The sequence below is a fragment of the Rhinocladiella mackenziei genome (genome assembly GCF_000835555.1).
Source record: "Rhinocladiella mackenziei CBS 650.93 unplaced genomic scaffold supercont1.4, whole genome shotgun sequence".
Taxonomy (NCBI): Eukaryota; Fungi; Ascomycota; class Eurotiomycetes; order Chaetothyriales; family Herpotrichiellaceae; genus Rhinocladiella; species Rhinocladiella mackenziei.
In genome coordinates this window covers 2,370,299-2,395,163 of record NW_013550601.1, presented here as the reverse complement: position 1 = coordinate 2,395,163, position 24,865 = coordinate 2,370,299, and the positions used below count along the sequence as shown (strand labels likewise).

Here is a 24,865-nt window from a genome sequence, read left to right as displayed (position 1 = left end):
GAGCCGATGACCGCCTACAAACGGACCACGAGGGAGAAAATTCGCAGTCCGGCAAGTCACTTCCGCCACTCATGCAGTTTCTGCCCAGGCCGGATCGGAAAAACTCAACGGAAGAGGACGTGCTTATGTAATACAAGAATGCTGAAGAGATGGTGGGGCTGGCCAATGCGCAGGAATTTAGGTGGTTGAAAATGCCTCTTAGGCGTTCCCGGCCTTGTCCTTGGCCCGAATCCTTTAAAGATTTTGTGTCTTCAGTTAAGCCTTCCCCAGGAGCATTGCTCACCGGCCATCCTGATCAGCGCTAATCTTTGGGAACGCGTCCGTAAAAATGCCAGGACAATCGTCCGTGGCCTTTTCCTGTTTTGGAAATAGATGTTCGATCAAGTCGACATCCTCCTCATTGAAGCCCTTGCCGTGTGGATGTGAAGATTTCCGCGATACGCAAAGCTGAGCGACAGGACTGCTCAAGTTTCAAGGTCATCATGTTCAGGCAAAAGTGTTTCAAAGGGAATCTCTTGACACGATATGGATCAAGCAATTGGGAAGAAAGGAGATCCAACCCCTCCGCAGGCTCGAGTCGACGAGTCCGAGCTCTCAACCCAGTTCCTTCCCCTCGTGCTTCTTTTTCTTTTTTCTTCTGTTTGTTCATGGTCCGAAATAAACTGATCCTCTCCATCAAAGCATCCCCCTTCTTTTCTACCACGACGATGAACAACTACAAGTCGTCGTCGTTGCTCATTTTTGAGAGGAGTTGTACGGAAGTCGGTAGGAGGAACAAAAGGACCCCGGGGCCTCGAGCTGAGGAGACCAGGGGTCGACAGTCAGTCGGCAAATGCCCTTTCAGTGCGGAGACTGTCTCCCTACAACTTGAGGGTTGACAAAATGCGGTGCATCTCTGGCCGCCACATGCATGCTTCCACAATGGACAGACCATGAGCATGGCTCTCGTTCTTGGTATGGCCTCAATCTACTTTGCCCTTCGCCAGAATCCCAATCGTCGGGCAGAGATTGATTCAGTCTGGACTTCCACACTTCTCGGAAGCATGTATACCGTCACTGGACTTTCCGGCATTCTATACCCTGGAGCAAAGGGTATTGACCCTGGAATTTGGAGAAGGCTTCCCGCAGCTTTATATCTTTGATGCACCCTTGTCGTTGACTTGGTTGGGTTATTGGTGGGAAATGAGGAAGCTACGTGCATAAGGGGAGATTATGAGCCACGTGGAAGATAGGGTCTCCAGCGGGATGCGGATGGCCCACGGGGACGGTGAGCCTCAACATCGAATAAACTTGGATCTTCAAACTGATTGGGCACATTCTGAATTGGACTGTCATCATGTCAGAATCGACCATGGTACATATCTACATATCTACATATTTACGTAACAAATCGAAACTCAATGCATCAATCAACTCGGCAGCCTCCAGCGCCATCTTCTTCCCTGTTCCATTTACTCTCGGTTAGTCCATGTCATTCATATTTCCTCACTCACACCGCTTCATTTCTTCCGACATCCTTGTTTGTAAGGCTGGGAGAGACGAAAGTCTTGGTACGCAACCCGGAGAAGAATGAAATCCGAGGCAGCCAATCACATACCGACTTTCGGAGGCAAAGACAATTGCACCCTCCCTCGTATTTCTTCAAGCACTTATCTTTTGCCGTTTGAGCAATTCAATCTTCCATCGATCCCAGAGCCAGACGTCACATGGCCTTTTCACCTAATCTGGACCATGATTGTCAGCAAGATCGACCCGTCCCGAGATGTCTATAAGTGTAGGACTCCTGCCGGAGAGAGCATTGAGGACTCGGGTTGACGCCCTGTATGCAGCCCGCTCAACCTTATGCACATCACCACAGATGCGGAACTTGCCACCGCTTGATCTCGCATACTCGATCACGCTTGGAGCCACGGGATCTGATGGTCTGAGCGCCTGGAGGGGGTCCTCAATTCCTCGCTCGCTTGTCTGGCTGTTATTGCCAACGACCATCTAGGTCATATTCCTGGTCAAGATGGTAGAAAGACTGAGTTGTGCGACTTGCCGGCCACACAACGAGCACGAGGAGGCAATTATTCAATTCGACACTCACAAAAACGGAAGACGCTGTAAGAGCTCCGGAGATGACGAGATCTTTTGAGTGGTGCCAATGCTTGGTTAGTGTCCCCATCATGGAAGAATCGAGAGAAGAGGGAACCTCGATCCTTGAAAACCAAGAAACGAGAGATATAGTACTGGGAAAGAGGCGGTTTCATTCATATTGACGGTAGTAGAGTGTCCGTTATGATATTTTGAGAACATAGGTAGTTAGATACCGTCCATCGTAGAGATCAAGTTACTCAGTCCAACACCAGGCTCAAAACGATAGGGAGTACGAATAGACGATCCCAGATATGTACCTGAACTCCCTCGTTCATGGGATCGTAGATATCCCACTGGCACTTGCAAATCAAACTCAACGCGGCAACGATGAGAACAAAGCCTTTCGTCCCTCTCAATGATGATTTTTCACAAATCCCCAGTCTATGCCAGGACGACACAGTCAAACTTCAGCCCCAAGCGCACGAAACCCAGCAAACTCCAGCGCGCCAACCTCCAGGTTTTGCTTTTGCGATGACTCCGGATTTCATCCCTCACCTATCGATGTGGCGGCACATAGACACCAGCACCATCATAAGGCTGACTCTGGAAATTTCCCTGGTAACTAGGCTGATACGCTCCTTGGGACTGCATTTGGTACGCCTCCTGGTGAGGCATCTGTTGCGACGCTGGAGCATATTTCCCACCACTTCCAGCACTGACTTTGACCCTCCTCCTTCGCCATACGCAGATGCAGCCGAAAACAAGCAGCGCAACAACTACGCAGAGCCCGGCTATGCCGCCGATGATGGCCCCTTTGTGCTCATCTAGCCAGGACTGGACGTCTGACGCAGCCGATTCCGGAGTGCTGGAAGATGAGGCACTAGATGTAGCTGATGCTGAGGATAACGACGATGCTATAGCACTTCCGCTGCTGCTGTACCAGAAGTCCGAGAAATACCGGGGTAAGTTTTCCATGGTGGCGTTTCCGCCGTCATATGTGAGGGCGATGGTTTGTGTGGGACCTGAACTGCTGGTGCAGCTGAGGTAGGTGTATCCTTCGGGTCCGGCGAAGGTTGCTGTAGCACATAGGGAATTGACTGAATCACTGAAAGTTCATCGAGTGGAGGTTAGCCCAATTTAAAAAAAAAAAAAAAAAAAAAGCGAGCTTCCACATTGTTTTGGACCCCAAGACGTACCAGATCGTGTTAAGGTTGTTGTTTTGACAATCCGAATCGCATCCGTTGTTCACCTCTGAATACGGCACGCAGGAAGTCGCCCAGGCACAATGGTCCGTTGAAGCATCGATGCAGCATCCTACCACATGAAGCTCGGGACCCCAAAGGCAGGGCCGATGGTAGGGATATGTGCATGCGAGAGGAGTATCTGCGAAGAAGGGTTCACGAGTCAACTACTTGACTCCATCCAGTCTGGCGAACGATATTGGCAGTAAGTAGCTTACATACTGTAGTCGCCGTTGACCCAGCCACAGGTGTTATCATCGATGGTGTCCTCGGCTCGTCTGATTAAGTCTCGTTGTGTGAATATTATCGGAGCCGACGTGATAGGACTGACGGGGATTGTCTTTGCGGCCGCTCGCTGGTATGTGGTGGTGATAGCGGGAGCGACAGGGACAGCGACAGCAAGAGTGTCTGCCATTTTAGTACTTGTTTAAGTCACGAGCCACGAATCGCATCCACACAAGGGTCCTGTATTCCTGTCTCGTTCTCGCTTGGATACGGATGTGTACGTAGATGGGAATCAACGAAAGAGAAAGAGTAAAAGTAATTTATTAGAAAGCGGGATCTTTTCCTTTTCTTTGTGCCTGAAAGCAAAACGAAACTACGGTCTTGGGACTTACCTAGGGCTGACTCTTTGGTGCCTTTCTCGATTCAAAACAAGCAGCCCTTCAGAGAGCGAAAGAAGGGGCTAGCTGTGCCTAGTCACACTGAGCACCTTTTCCTTCTGGAAAGGTAACACACGCAACCGCTGTGGGGCTGAGAACAGGAGAGCCGTGTGCATGGCATTGGCTATTATGCAGGGTCATCCCGTATCTCGAATTGTAGCGATTGGACCATCAGTTTTCAGGTCTAAAGACACGAGCTGATGAAAAGCCAAGAGAAAAAAGCTGCTCGGCTGGGCCTTTGAGCGCCGTGTTGGTGCGCCATAGAGCGATCGGGAGCCCGTTTCGAAGGATGAAGAGAACTCGATCCATTGAACTTGCCCCTTCCCCATCGCGTGCTGAATAGAGAGAGAGGAGAGAGAGATAAGAGCAAATCACCTGAGGTGGTGCCGTCCAATACAAGACGACTGGACCGCATCCCGAATCTGGATTCGGCGGGCGAAAATGATAGCTGTTTTATTAGTAAGTTGAGCTGAAAATAAATGCCTTGTCTTTTGCGCGTCAAGAATGGTAAGTTTCAAGCTATTTTACGAGAAGCGGGCGCGTCGTCGGGGGCTGGCCAATCAGAAACACAACATTCGGGAGACAGAAATAGCGAGTGATAGACAGGGGCAGGAGGCCCAATAGTGGATAGGGCTCGGTCCTGGATTGTCTCGAACAAGTCCAGAACAAGCATTTTCGTTGCTGACGGGTGCAGGGACAGGTGCTGTACGTGGTAGATGATAAGTTGTGGAGTGAGGAGTATGGAGTACTGTTGCTGTCAAAATCCATTTTGAATCGAGATGGAGATATTGCACCGTTCAAGTCTAGAATGGATGAGACCGAAAGACCCATCCTACTCTTTTCTCTGCTCTGCTCTGTGTGAAGCATCAAGTTCCATGCCACGCGCAAATCAGCCCCAAACATGAACTATGCCATCGACATCGACATGCATCTATGCAACAGAGTCACCCAAAACAATCCCCTCGAAGTCAAGTCGTGTATAGTCCACGCCGTCGACCAAGAACAGGGGCTTCTAAACTTCCTGGATGTAATTTGCGGGCACACTTCTTGTCTCTCCGTTCCTTTCCACATCCGCCCAACCATCTCCGGTTCCCATGCTGATCAAAATGAATCTTTCACCTTCTGTCATATCAAACTCTGCGTCACTCTGAGCCGTGTACGGATACAGAGCCTCGACATATTTTACTTTCTTGGCCCCTCGCTTGGGGGCCACAGCTGGACCTTGTTTCTTCTTCGTGGCCGCTGCAACATTGGATGACGCCAAAGACGCGCTTGAGTTGGAATAGAGTGACGGTGGACGTTCGTGTGCCGGTGTGCTTGCGGTAGGAGGGAGTTCTTCCAGGTAAGCCGTGGGAACGAGACCTTCTTTACCAAATCCGGCGTGGACTTTGGTCCATCCGCCATCTGCAAATGGTCAGCGGCTGCCACGATGGTCAGAATAGGAGAGGATACCGTCAGGTTCTAATATTTTGACCTCTGTACCTTCTGACAGGGAGATTTCACCTTCATCCCTCGCCTCATAAGGGTACAGCATCTTCGCCTTCGGCTGGCTGCTTCCATTGGCACCCACATCGGCTGGTGCACTCACATATGCAGCTGGAGGCGGAGCGACAATTCTGTTTCGTCGGGGCGCACCACCGACGGTCGATCCTGCATTCGAAGGGACCGACGTGATCGGGGAGCTGGCCATTGGCGTCGAGCTTTCGTCTTGTGTGGATAATCTGGCGACATTGCCCGATAAGGACCTGGAAGCACTGGCTGCATAGCCCGAGGACAGGCTATTCATGGTATCTTGTCTCGTCAATGCTGGCGCAGAACTGACCCCATTCGATGCAGGCGCTTCTACCGCTACTGCGGCGGCGGCTTGTCGCTCGGCTTTGAGCTTCTTCTTCTCTTCTTTTGTTTGCTCTCCGGGACAATCCGCCGGGACTTTCATATGACACTTGCTGTGGCAGGTAAAGCCGCAATCGGCGCAAATGAAGCCCTTCGCACTCAATCCCCAAATCCGATCGCCGCAGAGATCGCAATTCGTCGGTATTTTGAAGGTTTCGGATTTGAGCGAGTGACTCTTGCCATACATGCTGAGATCTCCCACCACCGAGGTGATGGTCGAAGTTTCAACTTCGGCCGTCAGACGTTTTCGGTCGATGGCATGAAGTTCTTCTTGAACCGCAAATTGCGACCTGACGCAGTCGACTTCGTCACGTCTGTCCTTTCCTTCCCGAATATTCTGACGGGCCCTCTTCACGTTTTCCAGCTCTCGCCGTTTCTGAGCAGATTCCGTCTTGAGTTGATTGGCCAGTGGTTTGCTCTTTTGAAGTATATTGCGAAGGAAAATTTTGGATGTTTCGTCGGTCATCATATTGTCGGAGTCCAGCCAGACTGGAGATGGTTCGAAGACCATGTCGGACGGTTCCTGCCAGTGAACAGCATTGTGCTGGACAAACATATTGCTGTCGAGACCGGGGTGGTTTCTTGGTATTTCCGATGAAAGATGAGACAGATGGTCGGAACTTCGTTTGAGAGTATTGGTCTCCAGGGACGCGGCCACCATCCATATCGAATTCAACTTGGACACTCTCGTCTCGTTCAAATCCTGCAACGAATCCAGCAGTTCCGGAATGTACTCGTGATAGTAGCATTCTTTCAGCTTGTTCGTCACGTTAATCCCGATCAAATATGTGTTTTTCACATTGTTCATTTCCACCAATTGCTGGTTGTATGTACTGTGAGCTTTGGCCTTGTCAAAGGACGAGTCGGCCTTTTTCCTTCTGTTCTCGACTTCTTGACAAACTGCGTCATATTTGGTCTTTAACTTTTTGAGGTCCCCGTACGATGAGTCTCGTTCCTTGACCAATTTGGCCTGGTGTTCGGCATGGCTTTTCCTTAACTCTTCGAGTTTTCTTCCGTTGTACTCCAGGGGGGTCACGACTTGACTGATCAAATCTTGGGCCAGTTTGCCATGTTCATTTGCTCGCGCTTCGAGGGTGGACAACTGGGTGGTCCATGTCGTGAGGGAAGCAGACTCGAGAGACCCCGGTGTAAGAGCAGGGTTGTCACCCACGCTCAAGTTGCTGGACTTCTTAGACTTCTTGTCATAGTATTTCTTCGCCAATGCCGTCAACTTCTGACTGTATTCTTTCTCGATGGTAGATCGTTCTTGGTAGAATTCTTGAATTTCCGTGAGCCAGGCGATTCCCAGGTTTACCTAGATGACCAGAGATTCAGAGGGCTGTTCTTGCTGCGATGGTTATGAAGGATCTGAGGGCCACGTACCCAGTTGTCGACAGGCTTGTAGCCGTCCTAAGACAAGGTCAACGTCAGGAGAGTCGAACCGGCCCAAACGAACAAACGAACCTTGAGTTCGGCACCAAAGCTGACCGTTGCCGCCTGAGCCATTCTGAAGAACAGTCAAGTAAACACAGCAGCATCATTCCATTTTCCCAGCCAACGTCTATGAAGACTGAGCAGGTCGCGATCCTTGGACTCTTTCAATATTGACGCCGTTTTCCGTGCAATCGGGAACCGTGTCCGTCTGGATGTGAAGGCCGAGCATTGGCGGGGAAATTGATAACCTTGAATGGCCAAACGCGAAATGGGGGTGTTGGGTAACATTAGGATCTGAGGCTGCGAGTGGGCGCTTGTGATGTGTGGCTCGGGCGCCAAAATGGAAGCCAGTGATACGCCCATTAGGCGTTGGGACTGCCAGTAACATCCCCGCACTAAGTACGCCACATTCGCTTTGATGCGTGGTTGTTATTTTCTATCCACCTTCGCAGCCTGAAATCGACAATACAGGTTTCTGCCAAATACACGACGGGCAGGCAATTCTTGTTTTTGTACAACGAAATCTTCTATTGATTTGTGCCGATCAACGTCAGACCACGACTTGTTCTCATCATTTTTGGCGCCCATAACGATTCACTTTCTCATCGACACATCCCCTCCCTTCCTCCTGTCGACCAACTGAGTCCTATCGATCGACCTCATTTTCCTGCTACTGGAATTCGCAGACCATCATGTCTGAGCCTCCCGCGGCAAGCGGCTCTCTGGCAGACCGCATCTCCAAACCAGATGCTCAATCTGGTCCCTTATGGACTGATGAGGCTACTTCTCCCGCCGCCGGGAAGACTAATGCCATGGCAAATACCGATGGAAAGAAATCTGCCGATTCAACAGAACCAGCCTCCCAGGTGGATGGAGCTACAGAGCCCTTTGGCGGATCCGAGTTACAAGAGCCGGCATATGATGTCGAAATCAAGTTGGCAGATATGCAAGCCGACCCAAACAATCCTCTGTACTCAGCCACCTCATTCGAGCAACTGGGACTGTACGTCACATTCTTCATAGCCTTGTGTTTCCGTGCTGACGGATTTCAGAGACGAAAACATCCTCAAAGGTGTCATGAGCATGAACTTCCGAAGACCGTCCAAAGTCCAAGAGAAGACCCTGCCACTCCTCTTGATGAACCCTCCTCAAAATCTCATCGGTCAATCTCAATCTGGAACGGGAAAGACGGCCGCATTTGTCCTGAATATCCTGCACCGTGTTGACCTCAGCACGGAGGAAATGCAAAAGACACCGCAGGCACTTGTTCTGGCTCCCAGCCGAGAGCTTGCTCGACAGATTGTGGGTGTTGTCAAGGTCATGGGATCCTTCGTGCCAGGACTCATTACTGAAGCCGCTGTTCCTCAAGATGCAGCCGCTCGAAGCAAAAAGATTGAAGCTTCCGTGGTGGTGGGAACTCCTGGCACTGTCATGGATATGATTCGTAAGAGAGTCCTGGATGCGAGACAGCTCAAGGTCCTTGTTCTGGATGAGGCAGACAACATGCTCGACCAACAGGGTCTGGGTGATCAATGCATTCGTGTCAAGTCGTCCGTGGTGTCAACCCTCTTGTTTTTGGGCTCGTCTCCACTAACAATTTCCCAGTATGCTCCCCAAGAATATTCAAATCATTCTCTTTTCCGCCACCTTCCCAGACTATGTCATCAAATACGCCCAGCAATTTGCTCCCGACGCCAATCAGATGACCCTCCAACATCAAGATCTGACCGTCGAAGGCATCAAACAAATCTATCTCGATTGTGACAGTGATCAAACCAAGTACGATGTCTTGGTGAAGCTCTACGGACTATTGACCATCGGCTCTTCGATCATCTTCGTCAAGGTAAGCCACGGATTTCTTTTGACATGATTCGACCATCTGACCAGATCCAGACTCGAGAAACGGCCGCCGCCATTGAACAACGCATGACTGCAGAAGGACACAAAGTGGTGTCGTTGACCGGAGGTTATGAAGGAGCACAGCGAGATGTCATCATTGACGCTTTCCGCACGGGTCATGCCAAAGTTCTCATCACCACAAACGTCCTGTCTCGTGGGATTGACGTTCAATCGGTGTCGATGGTGGTCAACTACGATGTTCCGGACAAGTTTGTCGGGGGCGGCAAATACGTCGCAGACCCACAAACATATCTCCATCGTATTGGACGAACGGGACGATTCGGACGTGTCGGCGTGGCTGTCACATTCATCAGCAATCGACAAGATTGGGAGAAATTGATGGAAATTCAGAGATATTTCGGGACTGAGATGACCAAGGTGGCAACGGATGATTGGGATGATTTGGAGGATCAAGTCACAAAGATCATCAAGAGTTCACGAGCCGGAACGAATTTCAAGGATGGTGCGAACATGGCGATGCAGATGTAGGGGATTGACGGAAAAGACAATTCTTCAATTGCGCATCTGCAACAGGGCATCCAGCTCGGGGACATGAGAGGTGTGGAGAATCATTGGGATGACATGATCAAGATGAGCGAGCGGCAGAACAAGTTCGACAGAAAAAGGGAGTGACCCGAACTTCGAAATCATGACTGAGCATGAGTTGCTGTCGGGAATAGATAGCTTGACGACCTTGATACCCATGAATCAACGAGAATCCAAGAGGGATGAAATGGGCACACCTACAAGACATGAATTCCAGAATGTGATGTGTCTTTTTACCAATCACACGATTGGCCCAACAGCTCAGCTATGGCCTCGAGACCCTCTTGATCCTCGTCATCGAACCCCTCGACCTCTGCACAGTCAACATCCATGACTCCGACGACCTGTATGCATTCATCAACAAGGCCACCCAATCGATGACTTACGTTGAGAAGAAAATCCAAACTGAAAGCAAACGTACCTTCCCACCGGCCCGGATCGGGACGACAATCTCACTCCGACTATCGCCGTCGCAAGCAATATGGCCAGGAAACCGCTCGACGTCCTTGACCAAGACAGTCCTCCCATCCCCATCGGCCGCCGCGCCACAGACGCCCTTCCCGATCCGGATGGTCTGGCACGCGACTTTGCCCATGAACGGGCCGAGGATCAACTGTGTCGAATCCTTTGGGTCAAGCACGTAGAAGCCAGACCAGTTTACAGACGCAGACGGCGCGGGCAGTGAGTGGTACATATGCCATAGCAGCGAGGCGGTGTTGGCGGTGTTGGCGACCCAGTTGCGCTGGTCAGCTACTAGGGTTCCGAGGGAGGTGAGCAGTTGGTTAAAGGCAGTTGGTTTGCTGAGAGAAGGGGAGAAAGAGGCGGCGTCGGCGTGAGGCTGTTGTGGGAGAGGAAGCGTTAGAGCGATGTCGTCTAGACGGATGGATGGAGATGGGCTTGCCATGATTCAATCGAAGTCCAATCCAGTCGCATTCGATATGGTACTAAGGAGGACTCCCTATTGCTTCCTTCTCATCACTTTTCCTTCAATGGACGGAAGTTCTTTGATCAGCTTCACATCCACACGCGCAAATCCTGCAGCTTGCCTCCTGTGATGGTCGTCCTCCTGAAGCTAAGATAGCTTGTGTGACTGATATCTGTGCGTGGTATGATACCTTCCTCGCAACCCTTTTTTTGTTTCAATTTCCCGACCGTTTGTTGCGATGGAGAGTGACAGTCGCGGAGGAGGACATCGACTCAGAGTCGGCGAATAGTTGAATAGACGCAGGTGAAGGTGGGGTTTATGCAGCATGGAGGTCCGAGCGATCTCTCCATCGGTGGTGGGAACAAGACCCGATATACAAAATACAAAATACATGGACGGATGTAGGATGATGGACAAGGATTTCAAGCTTCATTCGGCCCGTTCACAATAGCTTTCAGTAGATCAATATTGCTGGAGATGAGCAGACAAAAACAAGACAAAAGTAACATAATGGGACGGTGCAGTGAAGGCTGTAGATTTGTTACAACGTCTTCGAATCTAGTTATGCCGTGTCCCGCCTGGTGAGGTCTCGACTCGTGAAGACCAGAAGCTTTGGAATCTTCGGCCAGGAAGTCGAGATTCTCGCGGACAGTTTCGAATCGTACAGATACCCATCCAATGCAGCTTCATGTGCAAAACTAGTGGATTCCTCTAGCAGCATCTTTGGTCCACGAATGAAGCATCGATTTACCTTTCATCTGTAATCGTTTGCCACCACGCGGTGGTGTGCAAGTGGTCCGGACAAGGGATCTAGGAGTACTCAATCCATCTGTGGTTGCCGAAGTCTAGGCCTCTTTTTGGCAGTAGTTCTTGACATTTTTGAGGAATGCACTGGCCCAAGAAACCCACTTGCAATAGGCTGGGAATTTGCATCTTTTTGGGGGGACTTTGTTCCTCTTTGGTTGTCGTGTCGGCCTCGCGGGCGGGGACCGGGGGTGAATAAGACTCCACGTCGCTATCCACTAATCTGGCTACTTCAATTCCTGCGGCCTGTCAGTTCAGAGCCGTTTCCATTATCTCAGACTCTTGTCGCAGAATGGAAGGGGTCCAAAAATAGATGAGCAAGGTGTCGCTTCATGACTTCCATTCCAGGTGATATCTTCCATTTTTGGTTCCAAATACCTCATTTCATCCTGCGGTTCGTGACATTCTCATATGCCTTTGTATTGATGTCAGCACATGCTGGGGCAATGAACACCTCCTACCCTCGACAATCTTGGATTTGGTCTTGCTCCTTTGACATTTGATAAATAAATTGGAAAAGGGGACGTAAACGCCTCGTATTCCCGCTCTTGTATTACTCGTCTCCCCGCAATCTATCGCTTCTGCTCATCTTTTTTGGGGGCCGTTTGGCTTTCGGCTCAGCTCATTTCCCCCAGTGCCGCCTCTGCGTCGGTGTCGGTGTCCAATTGGGGCTCCAGCGGCTCTTGATGTTTCCACAATCAAGAGCCATCTCATTCTTCCATTGGTGGCCCTGCTCGACACGGTGCTTCTTCACGTTCTCGTGATCGACTTGGCCAAAGTTTGTTCCAACGGGTACAGGGCATGTTCGGTTTTCAGGTTCTTCGATAATGTGTTTTTGCTCTCCCATCTCCTGATCACCGAGCCGATAGTATGGCATCGATAATACCCACTCTCTTGCTAGCCGCCATCGTCACTCCTGACAATGTCGCTCTTCCTCGCTCGGTTGGTTGGTACTCTAAGATCGAGTTGAGTGGTGCGATTAATGAGACGTGTATGATGGTGAAGAGCAGCTAAACCGCCTTCTTGCGCGGTCAAGTCGCTGAGGATCTTCGGCTAGTACTGCTAGAGCTCTTTCGGCCCTGGCAAAGCCCGTCTCCACAACCGTGTCAGCCACAAAGACGTTTCGGCTGACAATGGACGCTAGGTCACGAGAAGAGGGAGACAAATAAACAAAATTTAGACGAGGAGTGATGCGGAATGATGGAAACTGGGTGGCCCTTTATTCTCCGAGTCCGGGACAAGCGCCCACAACAGGAGAGGAGGCCTCATATTCCTAAGGCTTTCTCAGGAAATGGCTTATGCTACCCGATGAGAAACTGTAAAAATTCTTGCTACGGACCAGGTAGGGACCAAGGTAGAGTGGGTATGCACTGTCGCAACTCTCTATTAGGGTTTTCCCTCGTGGACGCCACGGGTGGCTAGATCAACCAAAGGAAGAGGAACCATTCCTGCATCTTTCGAGATCCTGTGTACGTTGGTGCAAATATGCTTTCCCTCGTGGATGGAGAAACATTGCAAGCAAAATGCTTGTTCATGCGTTTATGCACCTCTGGGGCTGCGAAAGGGTGGGTACATCATTGCCGAGTCACCCGGACCAACAGACCCTCCTAGCTGGCTAGGTAAAAAAGTTATCCTAACCAGGCGGCAGACAAAGCTCGAATTGTATAAAAATACTTATGCCAATCTGGGCCTCTCATGCCAGACATAGCTGCTCCGATCTGAGACTCTCACCCGCCCGACCTGTGAGCCACAATCGTGAGTCTACGTAGGAGATACTATCTACAACCCTTCAAATCACTAATCTCGTCCTGTAACGGGCCGGTCAACCACTTACCTCCAAACCGGACCGGACGTAACATCTAAAGACCGGAAACATATCACCACCGGAAGAATATATGTGCGACCTGCAGGCTAGACTACTACCTACCTACACCAAACCTGAAGACCAGATAGATCACTCGTTACTTCATTTTCGCTCGGAAACTCCAACATCAACCTGAACTTGACTCGAAATGTCCTGCCCTGACTGTTTCCGTGGCTCCGTTCACGCGCACACCGAAGCAACGGGCACAATCGAAACCGTCCACGGCATCCGCACCTACATCGCGGGTGGTAGTGACCCGTCGCGCTCGAAATCCGCCATCTTATATCTCCCCGACGGCTTCTCCTTGAAACTAGTCAACAACAAGATCCTCGCCGACAAATATGCGTCCATGACCGGCTGCCGCGTTTTGATCCCTGACGTCGTTTACCGCGGCGGCATGGTCCCCGAAATGCTGGACAAGATGGAGTACATCATGGATCCACTCCCGAAATGGACCGTTGGCGGCGTCTTCGGCAAATTCTTCACCACACTGAGTATCCTTCCCACCTTGATCCCGTTCCTGCTATTCGGCCATCCGGATAAAGTCTACGACAAAATCCTCGCGTATGCCCGCGCGATGAAGGCCGAGTTGCCCGAAGGCGGCAAATTGGGGGTTGCCGGATTCTGCTGGGGGGGGTGGCCGAGCTCGAAACTGTGTGCCGAGACCGCTACCCCCGGCGGGAGTGAGCGTTTGATCGACGCTCAATTCAACGGGCATCCCAGCTATATCGTCAAGACGCCCGAAATGGTCGTCGAAGCGATCAAGAAGTTCAAGGTCCCGTACTGCAGTGCCGTGGCCGCGGATGATCGCCAGTTCAATGAGAAGGTGGCGGCGGATATGGAGGCCAAAGTCAAGCAGGAGGCCGGCGAAAGTGGAGAGGGCGGATGTATTTATGAATTCCGCATTTATAAGGGCTGCAAACAGTTCGTATCCCCCCGGAAAAAGACACGTGCACTGTACTAACGTTGTCCAGTGGCTTTTGTGTTAGAGCCAAATCAAACACTGAGAATATGGACGGTTACAATGCCGCCGTGAAGCAGGCGGCGGAATGGTTCAATAAATATTTGAATTGACAGCGAGACGTGTTGGTGAAGATGGAGTCATTATAGGATCAGCCTCTCGAAGTCCATGTCAATCCACAGATACGCTACCTCATCAACCACCGTAGCAAGGTACAAACGCCTTTGGCGGCCACGTCCTTCACATCATGCAGCATTCTTCTTCGTGGCTCTGGGCTCCCCTTGCCTTTTGAATTTGAAGACGTTTCCACTGAGGGTCTTGCGCGTATATGCGTCATTTTCCGTGATTTCTCCTCTATTTTTTCCCTTCTTATATTCAGGATCTTGGGGCTTCTTTGCTCGTCGCGCCTCAGCTTGTTCAGATTCACGACGTCGATATTCGGGGTCTTACGCCTAGGTTTGTCCGAATCCCCGTTCTTCTTTTTGGATGCTTCTGGATGGGGCTCCAATCGACGCCGATGACTTCTGCACTGGCAAATTTGTCTCCCATTTGTATAGTCCAGATCCCCGTGCCTGTGCCCAGGTCCAAGAGTCTCCGAAGCTCTACAAGGGCGCAACGTATCTTCACTCCCTGAGAGCTAGGAAGCCAGCATGGTGCTACATGTCCATGCCATCTTGTTCGGGTTCGTCATTGGGGACGAAACTGAAGACTTCTTTTTACGCATGGTATCGTCGGCCATTCGGAGGGATCCATCTCCGACTGCGCTCAAGATGCGTATTGATGTTGTAGACAATGGTCAACACTCACACCTTCAGCTTCAGGAATCATGTCGTCCAATTCGTTGTCCGCCATGGTTCCAGTATTGGTCGACTATTCAAGGCTATTGGGGGACGCGGGAAGGTCCGTTTGATAAGATAGAACGTGGGCGTTGAAAAGAGAGAAAGGGAAAGGAAAGGGTAATGGTCGACGCATAAGGAATCATTCGAGGCCAAAAGCAAGGAATGTCTAGATCTGTTAAGCGTCAATAGGACATACCAATACGCCTACCTTACCCGACAAGCTGGTAAACTCCCTTCAATTATTGAGTGCAGACAAGCCGATAGACTTCGGCTTCAGCGGAGAGTTCAATATCGATACTGAATATACATCTCAATAGTGTCCTCTTCAACGATGACTTGGGACCACTCCAGCGCCCATTTATGTGTTGAGATGAGACTCAAACCAGGTGTCCACCGTCGAATGCAACTCTGGCAAATCCCAGACCATTTAGCTGCGGTTTGAGGCGAAAAGAGCGGTCAAACTGTCCATCGGACATCGATGGAACCAAAGGCCGTTGCCTCGCGTTGTTCGATTTGTAACCACATGTCTTGAGCAGGTCAATCTGAGCAATCTTTTCTCCCATACCTAAGCACCAAATCGCGAGACTTTTCCATCCTCGCATGTTGCTCTGGGTGGGCATCAGTCCATCTTTCAGGTCTGAAAACGTCTGCATCTTCGCCATAGGCTGTCGTGTTCTCTCGATACACATTCCATGCGCCGAAGGCCATTCAGTCCCGGCCGGGAAAAACATTACCGTTGTGTGTCACCCTGTTGACCTACCGTACGCGGCATCAACCTGGTGGCTGCAGAATGATATATCGCAGAGCTTCACGGACATGAAGTATTGAGGCATGGCAACTTCTGAGCGCAACTATTGGAAATAATCTCGGTCAATGAGACCCCAGATGAATCATATTCCGACTGGAGTTTCGTGTACAGTCGAGGGTTCAAGATCCCGATCTAATTATGGTGGTTGTGGTATCGGATTCTGCAAAGAAACTGAAGAGATGACTCCTCGCCAATCTCTGCTCGATTGAGGCTGTGTTTGATAAAACTTTGCGTAATATCTTGTTTGATCTTGTCGGCTCCGAATCGGCGAGCAGTGAGATCCCTTGTGGCCGTCTTGGATTTATTCAATCCCACGCGATTCTTTCCGCTCAAAGAACAAATTCTCGCGGCCTGCATCATGCTTGAACACCCTATACCAATCACCTCTTGAATAGGTAAACCGCACGCCGTTCATCTCCCCGATCAATTCTTCATCGCAGATGAGTGGGGTGTTGGGGTCGGAGATCTTCTGAGGATCGTCAATGGGTTTGAAGGATTTGTAGTTTTCTCGTGAGGATGTTGAGGTCGGCTAAGGAATCAAGGATAGGCCATTTGGACGTGAAGAGCAGATACTGAAATGAGCCTTGTGAGCTCAAGAACCCCTCCATAGCTAGGTATTTAACAATGAAAGCTCAAGTGAAGATCCAAGCTGTGGTGATTTGATGATTGCACGCGCGGCTGAATCGAACGTGTGTCGTTGCAGTGGTGTTGCTTGTTAAGGTCGGGACTTTACGAATCAACAATCATCGTGCCTTTCGGTCGTTTCCCTCCCGTGTGCGACTGAGGGGTCTCTTGGTCCCAAGGACCCTCCCATTCAAACCTGCTAGTGACTACCTTTCATATATCTTACCATCAACTCACCGATACTACCTACTGAGTTTGCCGAGGCCGCAGGTTTTCTTCTTCTAAGTCCACGTCTTGGGAGGGCTAGGACAGGCCTTTGATTCACATGAAATGCTTCAATTCACGTCGTTATCATCATGAGGTAAAATGGATTTGTACTGCATGATACACCAACAACCTCCTCGAGGTTCCGTCGCATCCACCAAACGCCAGGCGATTGAAGAGCCCCCACTCCTGAACTGAATCATGGTACGTCAACCGTTCAAGATACCTCAGCCGCTATTTGATCGTACCATCTTTCATGAGCTTTGAGGTCGACCGATCGAATTCTTTCAAGCCCGTCTACCAGTCGATTGACTTCTTCCAGGTATTCGGGCATTCCAACTCTCGCAAGAAATTCTCCTGCACTCGTCGTTGTTCGTACTCTTTCGGCAGTCCCACCGGCTGAGAGCCTGGCAAAGACGTGTTCTCGCAATGATTTCAGCAAGAAAGTGGCAATCTGTTCGGTGAACACATCTCCCATGTTCGACCCGTCAGACTCGGCATCTGATGGATCGTATTTAGATTGACTGTGGATAGCATCTTGTCGGTCTTGTTCAGCCGAGTCTGCAACCTGTGCTGCGGCGATGGCAGGAGGAAGGACTCGCTCGACAAAATTGGACAAACCCTCTTTGGTCGAATCTGGCATCATATGGGAAGATTCGATGAAAGAAACAACGCGACTGTTATCAGTGGTCAAAAGGTCTAACGACATGAGTCGTTCGGCATCTTTCGTCCAAAGCGATTCTCGATTCCGCCTGAGCCGGATCTTCGTAGTGAGAAGTATTGAGGACGTCGCCACCATTTGGAATGCCCTCGCCCTCAACTTTAGCAAACGAACGTAATCGAGTTGCAGGGTCTCCGGAAGGTTGCGATAGGAGAGATGTGAGTTGCCCAATACCGTATCAGCCAATCCTCGCGCATAAAGAACGTTGCCGTTCGTGTTTGGCCCCGTCACATGGGACTTGGCATTTGCCCACCACTGCTTGGTTCGTTCCAATGCGTGGACCCCGTCTTGAAGATCTCGCTCAAACAAAGCTATCTCATGCTCATGGCCGCGCTCGAGGACGGATCGAGAAGCCAGTCTGAACTGGAAGTTGATGTGGTCCAACGTCATCAGATCGATGATGTTGATGAGTTCAAGGAGGCGGTCAATGGTGTCACTGGCTGTGTTTGCGGTAAATGCTCTCACGTTCTCATCTCGACCGGGCGAGCAGATTTGGGCAATCAACCCCGCAATGGTTTCGAAGAAAGAGTCATATGAAAACATGCCATTACGACATTGCTGATTGATCAAGGCAGGATCTAGGAAGCCATCAATCCGGTCGTAAAGAGGATGCCGTGGACTGATCAAATTCATCAACTTCTCACGAACGAGCACTGCCATTGCATGAGTCCATCGAGCAATGGCTTCGGTGCTTCCATCTTGCATGCTGCTTCGCATGCCCGAACGAAGAGAATTCATCAGGTCTTTCCGCGCATCTGTCCATGGTCGTTGCTGTACCTCAAAATTGCCGTTTATTTGTATTTCGTGAGCAATCTCGCGGTTGGATGGCAACACGGTCATGATCCGTCCGAGACTGTCGGCAAAGGACAAGGCTCGTGGTTCTTGGTCTCGACGATCTGGTCGGGGAGAAGCAGGCGGTGTAATTGGAGCCCCTTGAGCACCGCTCAGCCCTTCGCTGGTGGGAGTCGAAGCGCGGGGGACTTGTCCCGCCGCTTTCTTTCGCTGATCGGCGGCTCGTTGTTTCCGTGCCTTCCTCACGGCGACTCTGACTCTTGAAAGGGCCTCTTCTGGGCCGGCAAGCCTTTTCAACCTAGCCAGCAATTTTATTTGCTCCTGCCGGACTGCGTCAAGATAGTCTTCGGCAACATGTCCGTCGTGGTCGTGTGTGGTCGCTTGTAGAATCAAATCGAGATTGACAAATGAACTGACCATGATATCAACCAAGACTCCCAAATCCTGGCTCTTCCACGCATGAAACGTCGACGTGAAATCATTGAAGGCAAATGACATGGCGTCTTTGCTTGAACTGGACATCACCTCCCGTGGAACAGCCGTCATGTAAGACTCGAATAATTCCACCAAAGAGGCCGCTTTGTTCATCAGCTCCTGTTCTTGGGGTTGGTTACCACCGTGACTGAGGGCCTGCATCGGATGTGCCAAAACCAGGTAAGCACTGAGGAAAACGCGTACAGCGCCGGAATCCTCTTGGACGTCTTCCAGGACACCGAGATGTTTGAGAACCGAGGAAGTAACTTCTGTCGTCTTTTCCATGGAGAGCAACTTTGTTAACTCTTCGAAAGATAGGGCTTTGGCACGGCTCAAGTCCAATTCAAGCGCACCAAAGGCATTCATGATCTTGCGTTCGCGGTACCGCCTCCAGGATCGTTGGATGACCTTTGCCGCATAAACACGATTCGAACGTTTGAGCACAGTCGGCAGAATCTTTTTCTCTTCGACGGCTGCCAATGAAGTGGTCCTCGGCCTGCGTATGCCTTGTTGATAAATCGATTTCCGCCGTGCTGCCTCTGCAAACTTCTCGGCCATTTCCTCCTTCAGTCGGGCCAATTCCGCCGCTTTCTTCTCTCTTGTTTCTTCAGCAATTTTCTTGGCCCGCTTGACCTCTTCTTCACATCGCGCTGTGATCTCTGCAAGTAACTTTTCTCGAGCTGCCTGTGCTGCTATGGCCTTCTCTTCGCTATAAGACACGCGTTGAGATGCCTTGGCTGCGGCTGCTCTCAATCTGACCTGTTCTGCGTGAGCTGCCCTATCCGCGAGACGGGCTTTTCGACTTTCAATAATGGAGGCTCGTCGGAGATGTTGAGCAATATGGGTGGTGTTGGGGCCGCCATGGCTAGAAAGTGCAGAAGAGTGAGAGTGGATGGAGGACAACGAGCTTCGACGGGAGGAATTCGCAGAGGATTTCCGGCGAGTATTGGATTTCCGACAGAAGCGCGCAGCAAGACGAGGAGGGGGCTCAGCATAAACTGGCTCGTTATCGTTGGGAAGATTCATCATGTCCACATCTTCATTAGTGGGTGTCGTGGGTTCCATGTTTACGGTTTCACAAAGGTATAAGGCATGAGTCCGTCCCAGAGAAAGACGATGTCAAGAAATACAGCAATCCGAATCGTCCGAATCGAACGGGGGCAAATTTAGAAGCTAAACGAATGGCACAGAAACGGTGAAAATGGCGAGTTTGTCTTGTTGTGTTACTCGGTGCCCTACCACCATCGAAGCAGTCGAGAGTGTTCCACGGTAATCCAGAAGAAAAAATAAGGGTGTAGGAAGAAACCAAGGCACAGAGAGAATTGAGAGAGCGCAGAGAAGAGAGGAGGATGAAGAGTAGAAGAGGATGATGTCGACCAAAGGTTGTGCAGAGGGGCAAAAAGCTTTTGGAGGCTGGGAATGAGAATGAGAGTTTGGCCCGTGCCAGTGTCAGTGGTAAAGAGAGCCCGTGACAGATCCACAAAAGGGCACTTTAGTTAAAACTCGGTGGGAAATACCGGGAAATAACAGGGCAGCGAGCCTATTGGGCGCCCTAAACAAGGCCTAGAGTTTGATCGAAGCGCGCTGTTTCGGTATGGTACTGTAACATTCGGGCCGGCATTCTGGCTCGCTAGGCTGGCCAAACCAACCACATGGCTCGTAGCCGCGTGCTTTGGCCGTTCTCTTAGAGGCCAGCTTAGTCAGTCCGGCTAACTTGCCCTTGAGATCGCCGTCGATGCAATCGTGAAAATTCCCACCATCTCTGGTCAGCTTCTAACAAGCCGGACGGTGTGACATGAGCCGAATATCTTGCCCTAGCATATTCCCATCTCGGACATGCCTCTTCACAGCCATGGTCCTTCGAGCTGGGCCACGTAGGCTGGCCCTGCTCAGGCCGCAGCAAAGCCAGGAGCACGCATTGGCTACCTAGGTACCAAGAGTCCTTTGAAATGCAATATTTATTTGTCCCTTCGTGCCAAGAAATAAAGGCATGTTTCGATATCCAATCTTCCTCAGAGCTTGCCCTTGGGAACCCCATCGAGCAGCAAGGGTAAGTTGACAAATTCGTCTCCGAGCTAAACTACAGTATACGAAGCGTCTATGTCCGGGCCATTAAGGCTGGCAAAGGCAGCATCCCATTCAGCCCGGCTCGGCCATGTCGTCCAGGCGGCCACATATTTGCTCCCGCTTCAACGGGTCTCTCCCACTTGACATGTACGAGTCTACCACGGTTTTAAACAATCTTCTCCCTTGATGAAGCCACAGGCTTCTGTCTGGAGCGGGCCGGTCATCGCAAATATGACCTAGGAGGTGTCGCCACGTGACTGAACCAGATTGCCACGCTTGCAAGGCTGAGCCCCCATAACAAAATGAACTTGAAGCTAGGGCTTGTATTGAACTTGGCAAACTGCAAGAGCTTGCATGAGAGGTTCACTGGCTACGCCACCAACGTGCATTGCATTCATTGCATTCAATAATGTCAAGCGACCCGCCTCCGACCGACGCCCTAAGTCTTCTCCCAAACCTCACTCTTTTTCAAATCGAACGATGGTCGCTGACTGAATTGAACTTGAACTTCCTTCGCATGCCACCAAAGACAAAATACGAGTGGCGATGGCTTTCAACCCAATAGTCACTCTGATGGCCACACAAGGGGTTGTGCAACAGAGGCACTCAGGCTCGACGCCTTATCTCTATTCTCCCGCGTAGTACTATCAGTCTCATGCAGCCAATTTCAAAGCTCAGACTCTGATTCAAGTCTGGAACAAATCAAGTCTAGCCTGAGGCCTGACGGGCAAGGGTTGGCTGTAACCGCCAGTCACATTCAAGTGATGCCAGATGCGGCGTGGACAAAGGACTCCTCTCCTTTACCATCGGAGCCCTTCGACCGCTCCATCAGACCTGCAGCGAGGCGAGCATGCAACAGGGGTCTTAGAAGACATCCAAAATATTGAGGGGTAGTGGACCGGGAGCAGCTGGCACGCTGTGAAGAAGGCTGGAAACTGGCCAAGTCGGAAGCCAACAGAGAGATGGTGGTGACTTACCCACATCCCATCCCACCCCACCTCCGCTCTTCTCTCTCCGCCATACTGTGGCGATGTCTGAGTATTAACTTGGGATCTCTGTTTCCTGCTCAGATAAAAAGATCGGCTGGCCGGCTTCGTCTACCGAAATCTAGCTTATTCGATTCGAGCTCACCGATCCGAGAGCAACCAATTCGGGGGGGGCCAGGGGTTAGCTGATCACAGAAATCAGACGATCCTATCAACAGCCACCACCCCACACCACAAAGTCAATACTTGACCAGCAGAGGCGTGGTAAAGGGCTCGTTGCCATCAGATTTGTTAGAGGGTATCCTGGTACGGTATGACGTTGCTCCTGGACATAAGAGGAAATTCCAGCTGAGGACGCCTTGAACCTGGACTCGCTGACCCGTGGTTTTGGTAGCCACCTATATCTCTCTGCCGGACGTTCTTTCGCACCATTTCTCTCCCTCCCCGGCCGTCACTTCGTTCATTCCATGCAATGCATGTCGCAACATGCAGAGCGTTCCCCGGTCGGATGCTGCCATGTCTCTAGGCCCGCCACCCTCGCGTTCAACGATTCATGACGGATTTGGTGTGGTTTGACATATCAAGTCGGTGTGACCATGCTGCCTCTGACCAGGCTCGGGCTTCAGTGGCTCATATACCCATAGGAGGCAAGGAAGTTTTTCCTCTTCCTTGCTCTTCAACCTCTCTCTTCAAGACCCCTATCATGCTTCGTTTTCCCTACCGAGCAGTCACTACACTGGCCGGCGTCATTGGTCAAACTCACACTCCCCGCACCGATCAAGATCATTCGTCAGGCTCGATATCTCTACCTTCGCGAGAAAGATATATCTTGCTCACGCTGCTAGCCTTCCTCCACATACTATGTCAGGTTCAACCCCCCGGCTCCTTAATGGGCAGAATGGGTATCCAGCTCCAGGTTTCGACAACGCGAAGGCAGTGACAGAAAACGTCGGTAGACGATATTACCTACCATGCAGCCAGCTTTATACTGGCCTTCCCATGCCGGCGTACGTTCTCTTTCATGGGTTCCAATCATCTGGCAGACACTAAAGGATACCACAGTGAACATGACTGTTCGAGCCATGGTTGGTATGAACATGATATGCCAGCTCGAAATGGAAGCCACTCGTCCCTTGATATCCTCCTCAGTTCTTTGTCAACACAGCTCGGAAATTCGCCGGCCGGTCAAGCACCGGGAGGACTGGCAAATAATGGCTATATCAAATCCATATCTGCTCCGGCCTCATCCGCTGGGACGAGGTTCATCGCACCGCCGTCCAATCTATCTGGACTATTGACCGCCACTCCACAGACGAACATACTCCCTGTTCTGAGAGACTACTATCCTACCCAGGCTCATACAAACATTCTGGATGATCCTCCTCCGCAGCCAACTCCAATTCGACCTCCCTCTTTCCCCTGTTTACCACCTCTCATTTCCCTACCGCTACCATTTCCTCCGCTAAGTCCGTCGTCAGAGGGAATTCGAAAGCTTCCATCACTAAAACTAGATGAGCTACCTGGTTCACCAAGCATGCGAATCCGACCTCCGCTCGCAGAGATGGCCCAGTTCGCCACTGAAATCATGCTCCCTTCACTAGCAACTGTTCTGGAGAATGATCCATTCGACCCAAACTCGGCCAGGATTGCAAATCTGGCAAAGCCGGCTGGAGTGATAGAACGACGTGAAGAGATGAATGATGATGACTATATCAAGGGATCGAATACTACTACCAGGCCGTCGCATGTACCAGCTACCAGCTCTGTCCCGTCTGAGGGACGAGCTCCTAGCCCTCGTCTTACAGGGGGGCCAACCATCAGCCCTGGTCCTTCTGAGGGACCAAGCACCCGCTCTGCGTCCTCCCCAAGAAGGCCGAACAAAGTCGTCAAGAACATCAAAAAGAAAAGCCCGGGCAAGAATCGAAGGTATCCGCGCATTCTCAAGAACAAACCCAATTACAGCAATGCTGAAGATAACGAAGAACAGGTACGACAAATAGCGGTGCTTGATAAATGCCGAATCCTCATGGGCGGCCCTCACCTGGCACCCATTGGACCGGACCCTAAGGAGATCTTGGAGCTTTCTTGTGGCACGGGAATCTGGGCCATGGACATGGCAGTGGAATACCCAGAGGCTCACATCCTTGGAACAGACACTGTGATAGATATCCCCAAGACCGTGCCACCCAACTGTTCCTTTGACTTATTCAACGCCTATGGGCCCTGGAAATGGGGCGCCGACGTCTTCGACTTCATCCACCTTCGCGACCCATTGCTCGTGGTCAGTGACTGGTCCTCGCTCCTATCCAGCGCCTTCTCCTCGCTCAAGCCAGGTGGCTGGTTCGAGGTCGGCGTCACAGACTTCCGCGTTGTGTACCACGACGAGTCCCCTGTCTCTGACAAGTCCATCTACAAATACATGTGCGACAAGATGGGAAAAGTCTTGCAAGACTGGGGCACTCCCCGTGTCGACGGTGACCAAGTCCAGAAGTATATAGAGCAAGCTGGCTTTGTGCGCGCCGATTCCAAGGTCTTCCACATCTCGCTACCAGACTGGCTAAGTACCGAGCTAGGCCGCGTGGTGGACTTCGTGGAAACCCTGGCTAATTTACCGCACGACCAGGAGAACGGACGGTACGGACCCAGCATGTTCAGAAGACTCATCGGATGGCCGGAGAAGCACACTGACAGCGAACTCCATAAACACCGAGAGTCAAGCGAGTCGTCTGAGCCCAAGTTCTCGTACAAACAGTGAGTGCAGATGGATTCCACCTGACCTGCTCTCGTTTGACATCCTGTGTCATCCCTCCTCCCCCTTCTCCACTCATGTTCTGTTCCTGTCCATGTATATGAGCCTTTTACTAATGATTTCCTTTCTTCTCTCTAGCTACGTGGTCTACGGCCAGAAGCCGGCCACAATGCCCGCTCTGGCGGACTTGTTGTGTTAACTTGCTTTGACTTGGCTTGAAAACATACCATCTA

General features: G+C 51.0%; 7 protein-coding genes across 7 annotated transcripts; 3 read left to right on the top strand and 4 right to left on the bottom strand.

The window, feature by feature from the left end:
• Positions 1–2,634: 2,634 nt before the first annotated feature.
• On the bottom strand, positions 2,635–3,735 carry Z518_06008 (uncharacterized protein; the record flags this gene model as incomplete). The annotated part of the gene is made up of 2 exons (XM_013416818.1): positions 2,635–3,155; positions 3,543–3,735. The coding sequence occupies 2 exons, from the start codon at positions 3,733–3,735 to the stop codon at positions 2,635–2,637; spliced, it is 714 nt and encodes a 237-aa protein (XP_013272272.1).
• A 1,259-nt stretch (positions 3,736–4,994) lies between these two features.
• On the bottom strand, positions 4,995–7,381 carry Z518_06007 (uncharacterized protein; the record flags this gene model as incomplete). Its single annotated transcript, XM_013416817.1, has 4 exons — positions 4,995–5,386; positions 5,435–7,190; positions 7,259–7,285; positions 7,340–7,381. The coding sequence occupies 4 exons, from the start codon at positions 7,379–7,381 to the stop codon at positions 4,995–4,997; spliced, it is 2,217 nt and encodes a 738-aa protein (XP_013272271.1).
• Positions 7,382–8,001: 620 nt separating this feature from the next.
• Positions 8,002–9,697, top strand: Z518_06006 (uncharacterized protein; the record flags this gene model as incomplete). Its single annotated transcript, XM_013416816.1, has 4 exons — positions 8,002–8,312; positions 8,362–8,859; positions 8,915–9,152; positions 9,203–9,697. 4 exons carry the CDS (start codon positions 8,002–8,004, stop codon positions 9,695–9,697), a joined length of 1,542 nt encoding a protein of 513 aa, XP_013272270.1.
• A 290-nt stretch (positions 9,698–9,987) lies between these two features.
• On the bottom strand, positions 9,988–10,658 carry Z518_06005 (uncharacterized protein; the record flags this gene model as incomplete). Its single annotated transcript, XM_013416815.1, has 2 exons — positions 9,988–10,098; positions 10,176–10,658. 2 exons carry the CDS (start codon positions 10,656–10,658, stop codon positions 9,988–9,990), a joined length of 594 nt encoding a protein of 197 aa, XP_013272269.1.
• A 2,837-nt stretch (positions 10,659–13,495) lies between these two features.
• Z518_06004 (uncharacterized protein) lies at positions 13,496–14,421 on the top strand (the record flags this gene model as incomplete). Its single annotated transcript, XM_013416814.1, has 2 exons — positions 13,496–14,271; positions 14,322–14,421. 2 exons carry the CDS (start codon positions 13,496–13,498, stop codon positions 14,419–14,421), a joined length of 876 nt encoding a protein of 291 aa, XP_013272268.1.
• Positions 14,422–17,060: 2,639 nt separating this feature from the next.
• Z518_06003 (uncharacterized protein) lies at positions 17,061–19,895 on the bottom strand (the record flags this gene model as incomplete). The annotated part of the gene is made up of 1 exon (XM_013416813.1): positions 17,061–19,895. One exon carries the CDS (start codon positions 19,893–19,895, stop codon positions 17,061–17,063), a length of 2,835 nt encoding a protein of 944 aa, XP_013272267.1.
• Positions 19,896–22,904: 3,009 nt separating this feature from the next.
• Z518_06002 (uncharacterized protein) lies at positions 22,905–24,638 on the top strand (the record flags this gene model as incomplete). Its single annotated transcript, XM_013416812.1, has 1 exon — positions 22,905–24,638. One exon carries the CDS (start codon positions 22,905–22,907, stop codon positions 24,636–24,638), a length of 1,734 nt encoding a protein of 577 aa, XP_013272266.1.
• Positions 24,639–24,865: the final 227 nt, after the last annotated feature.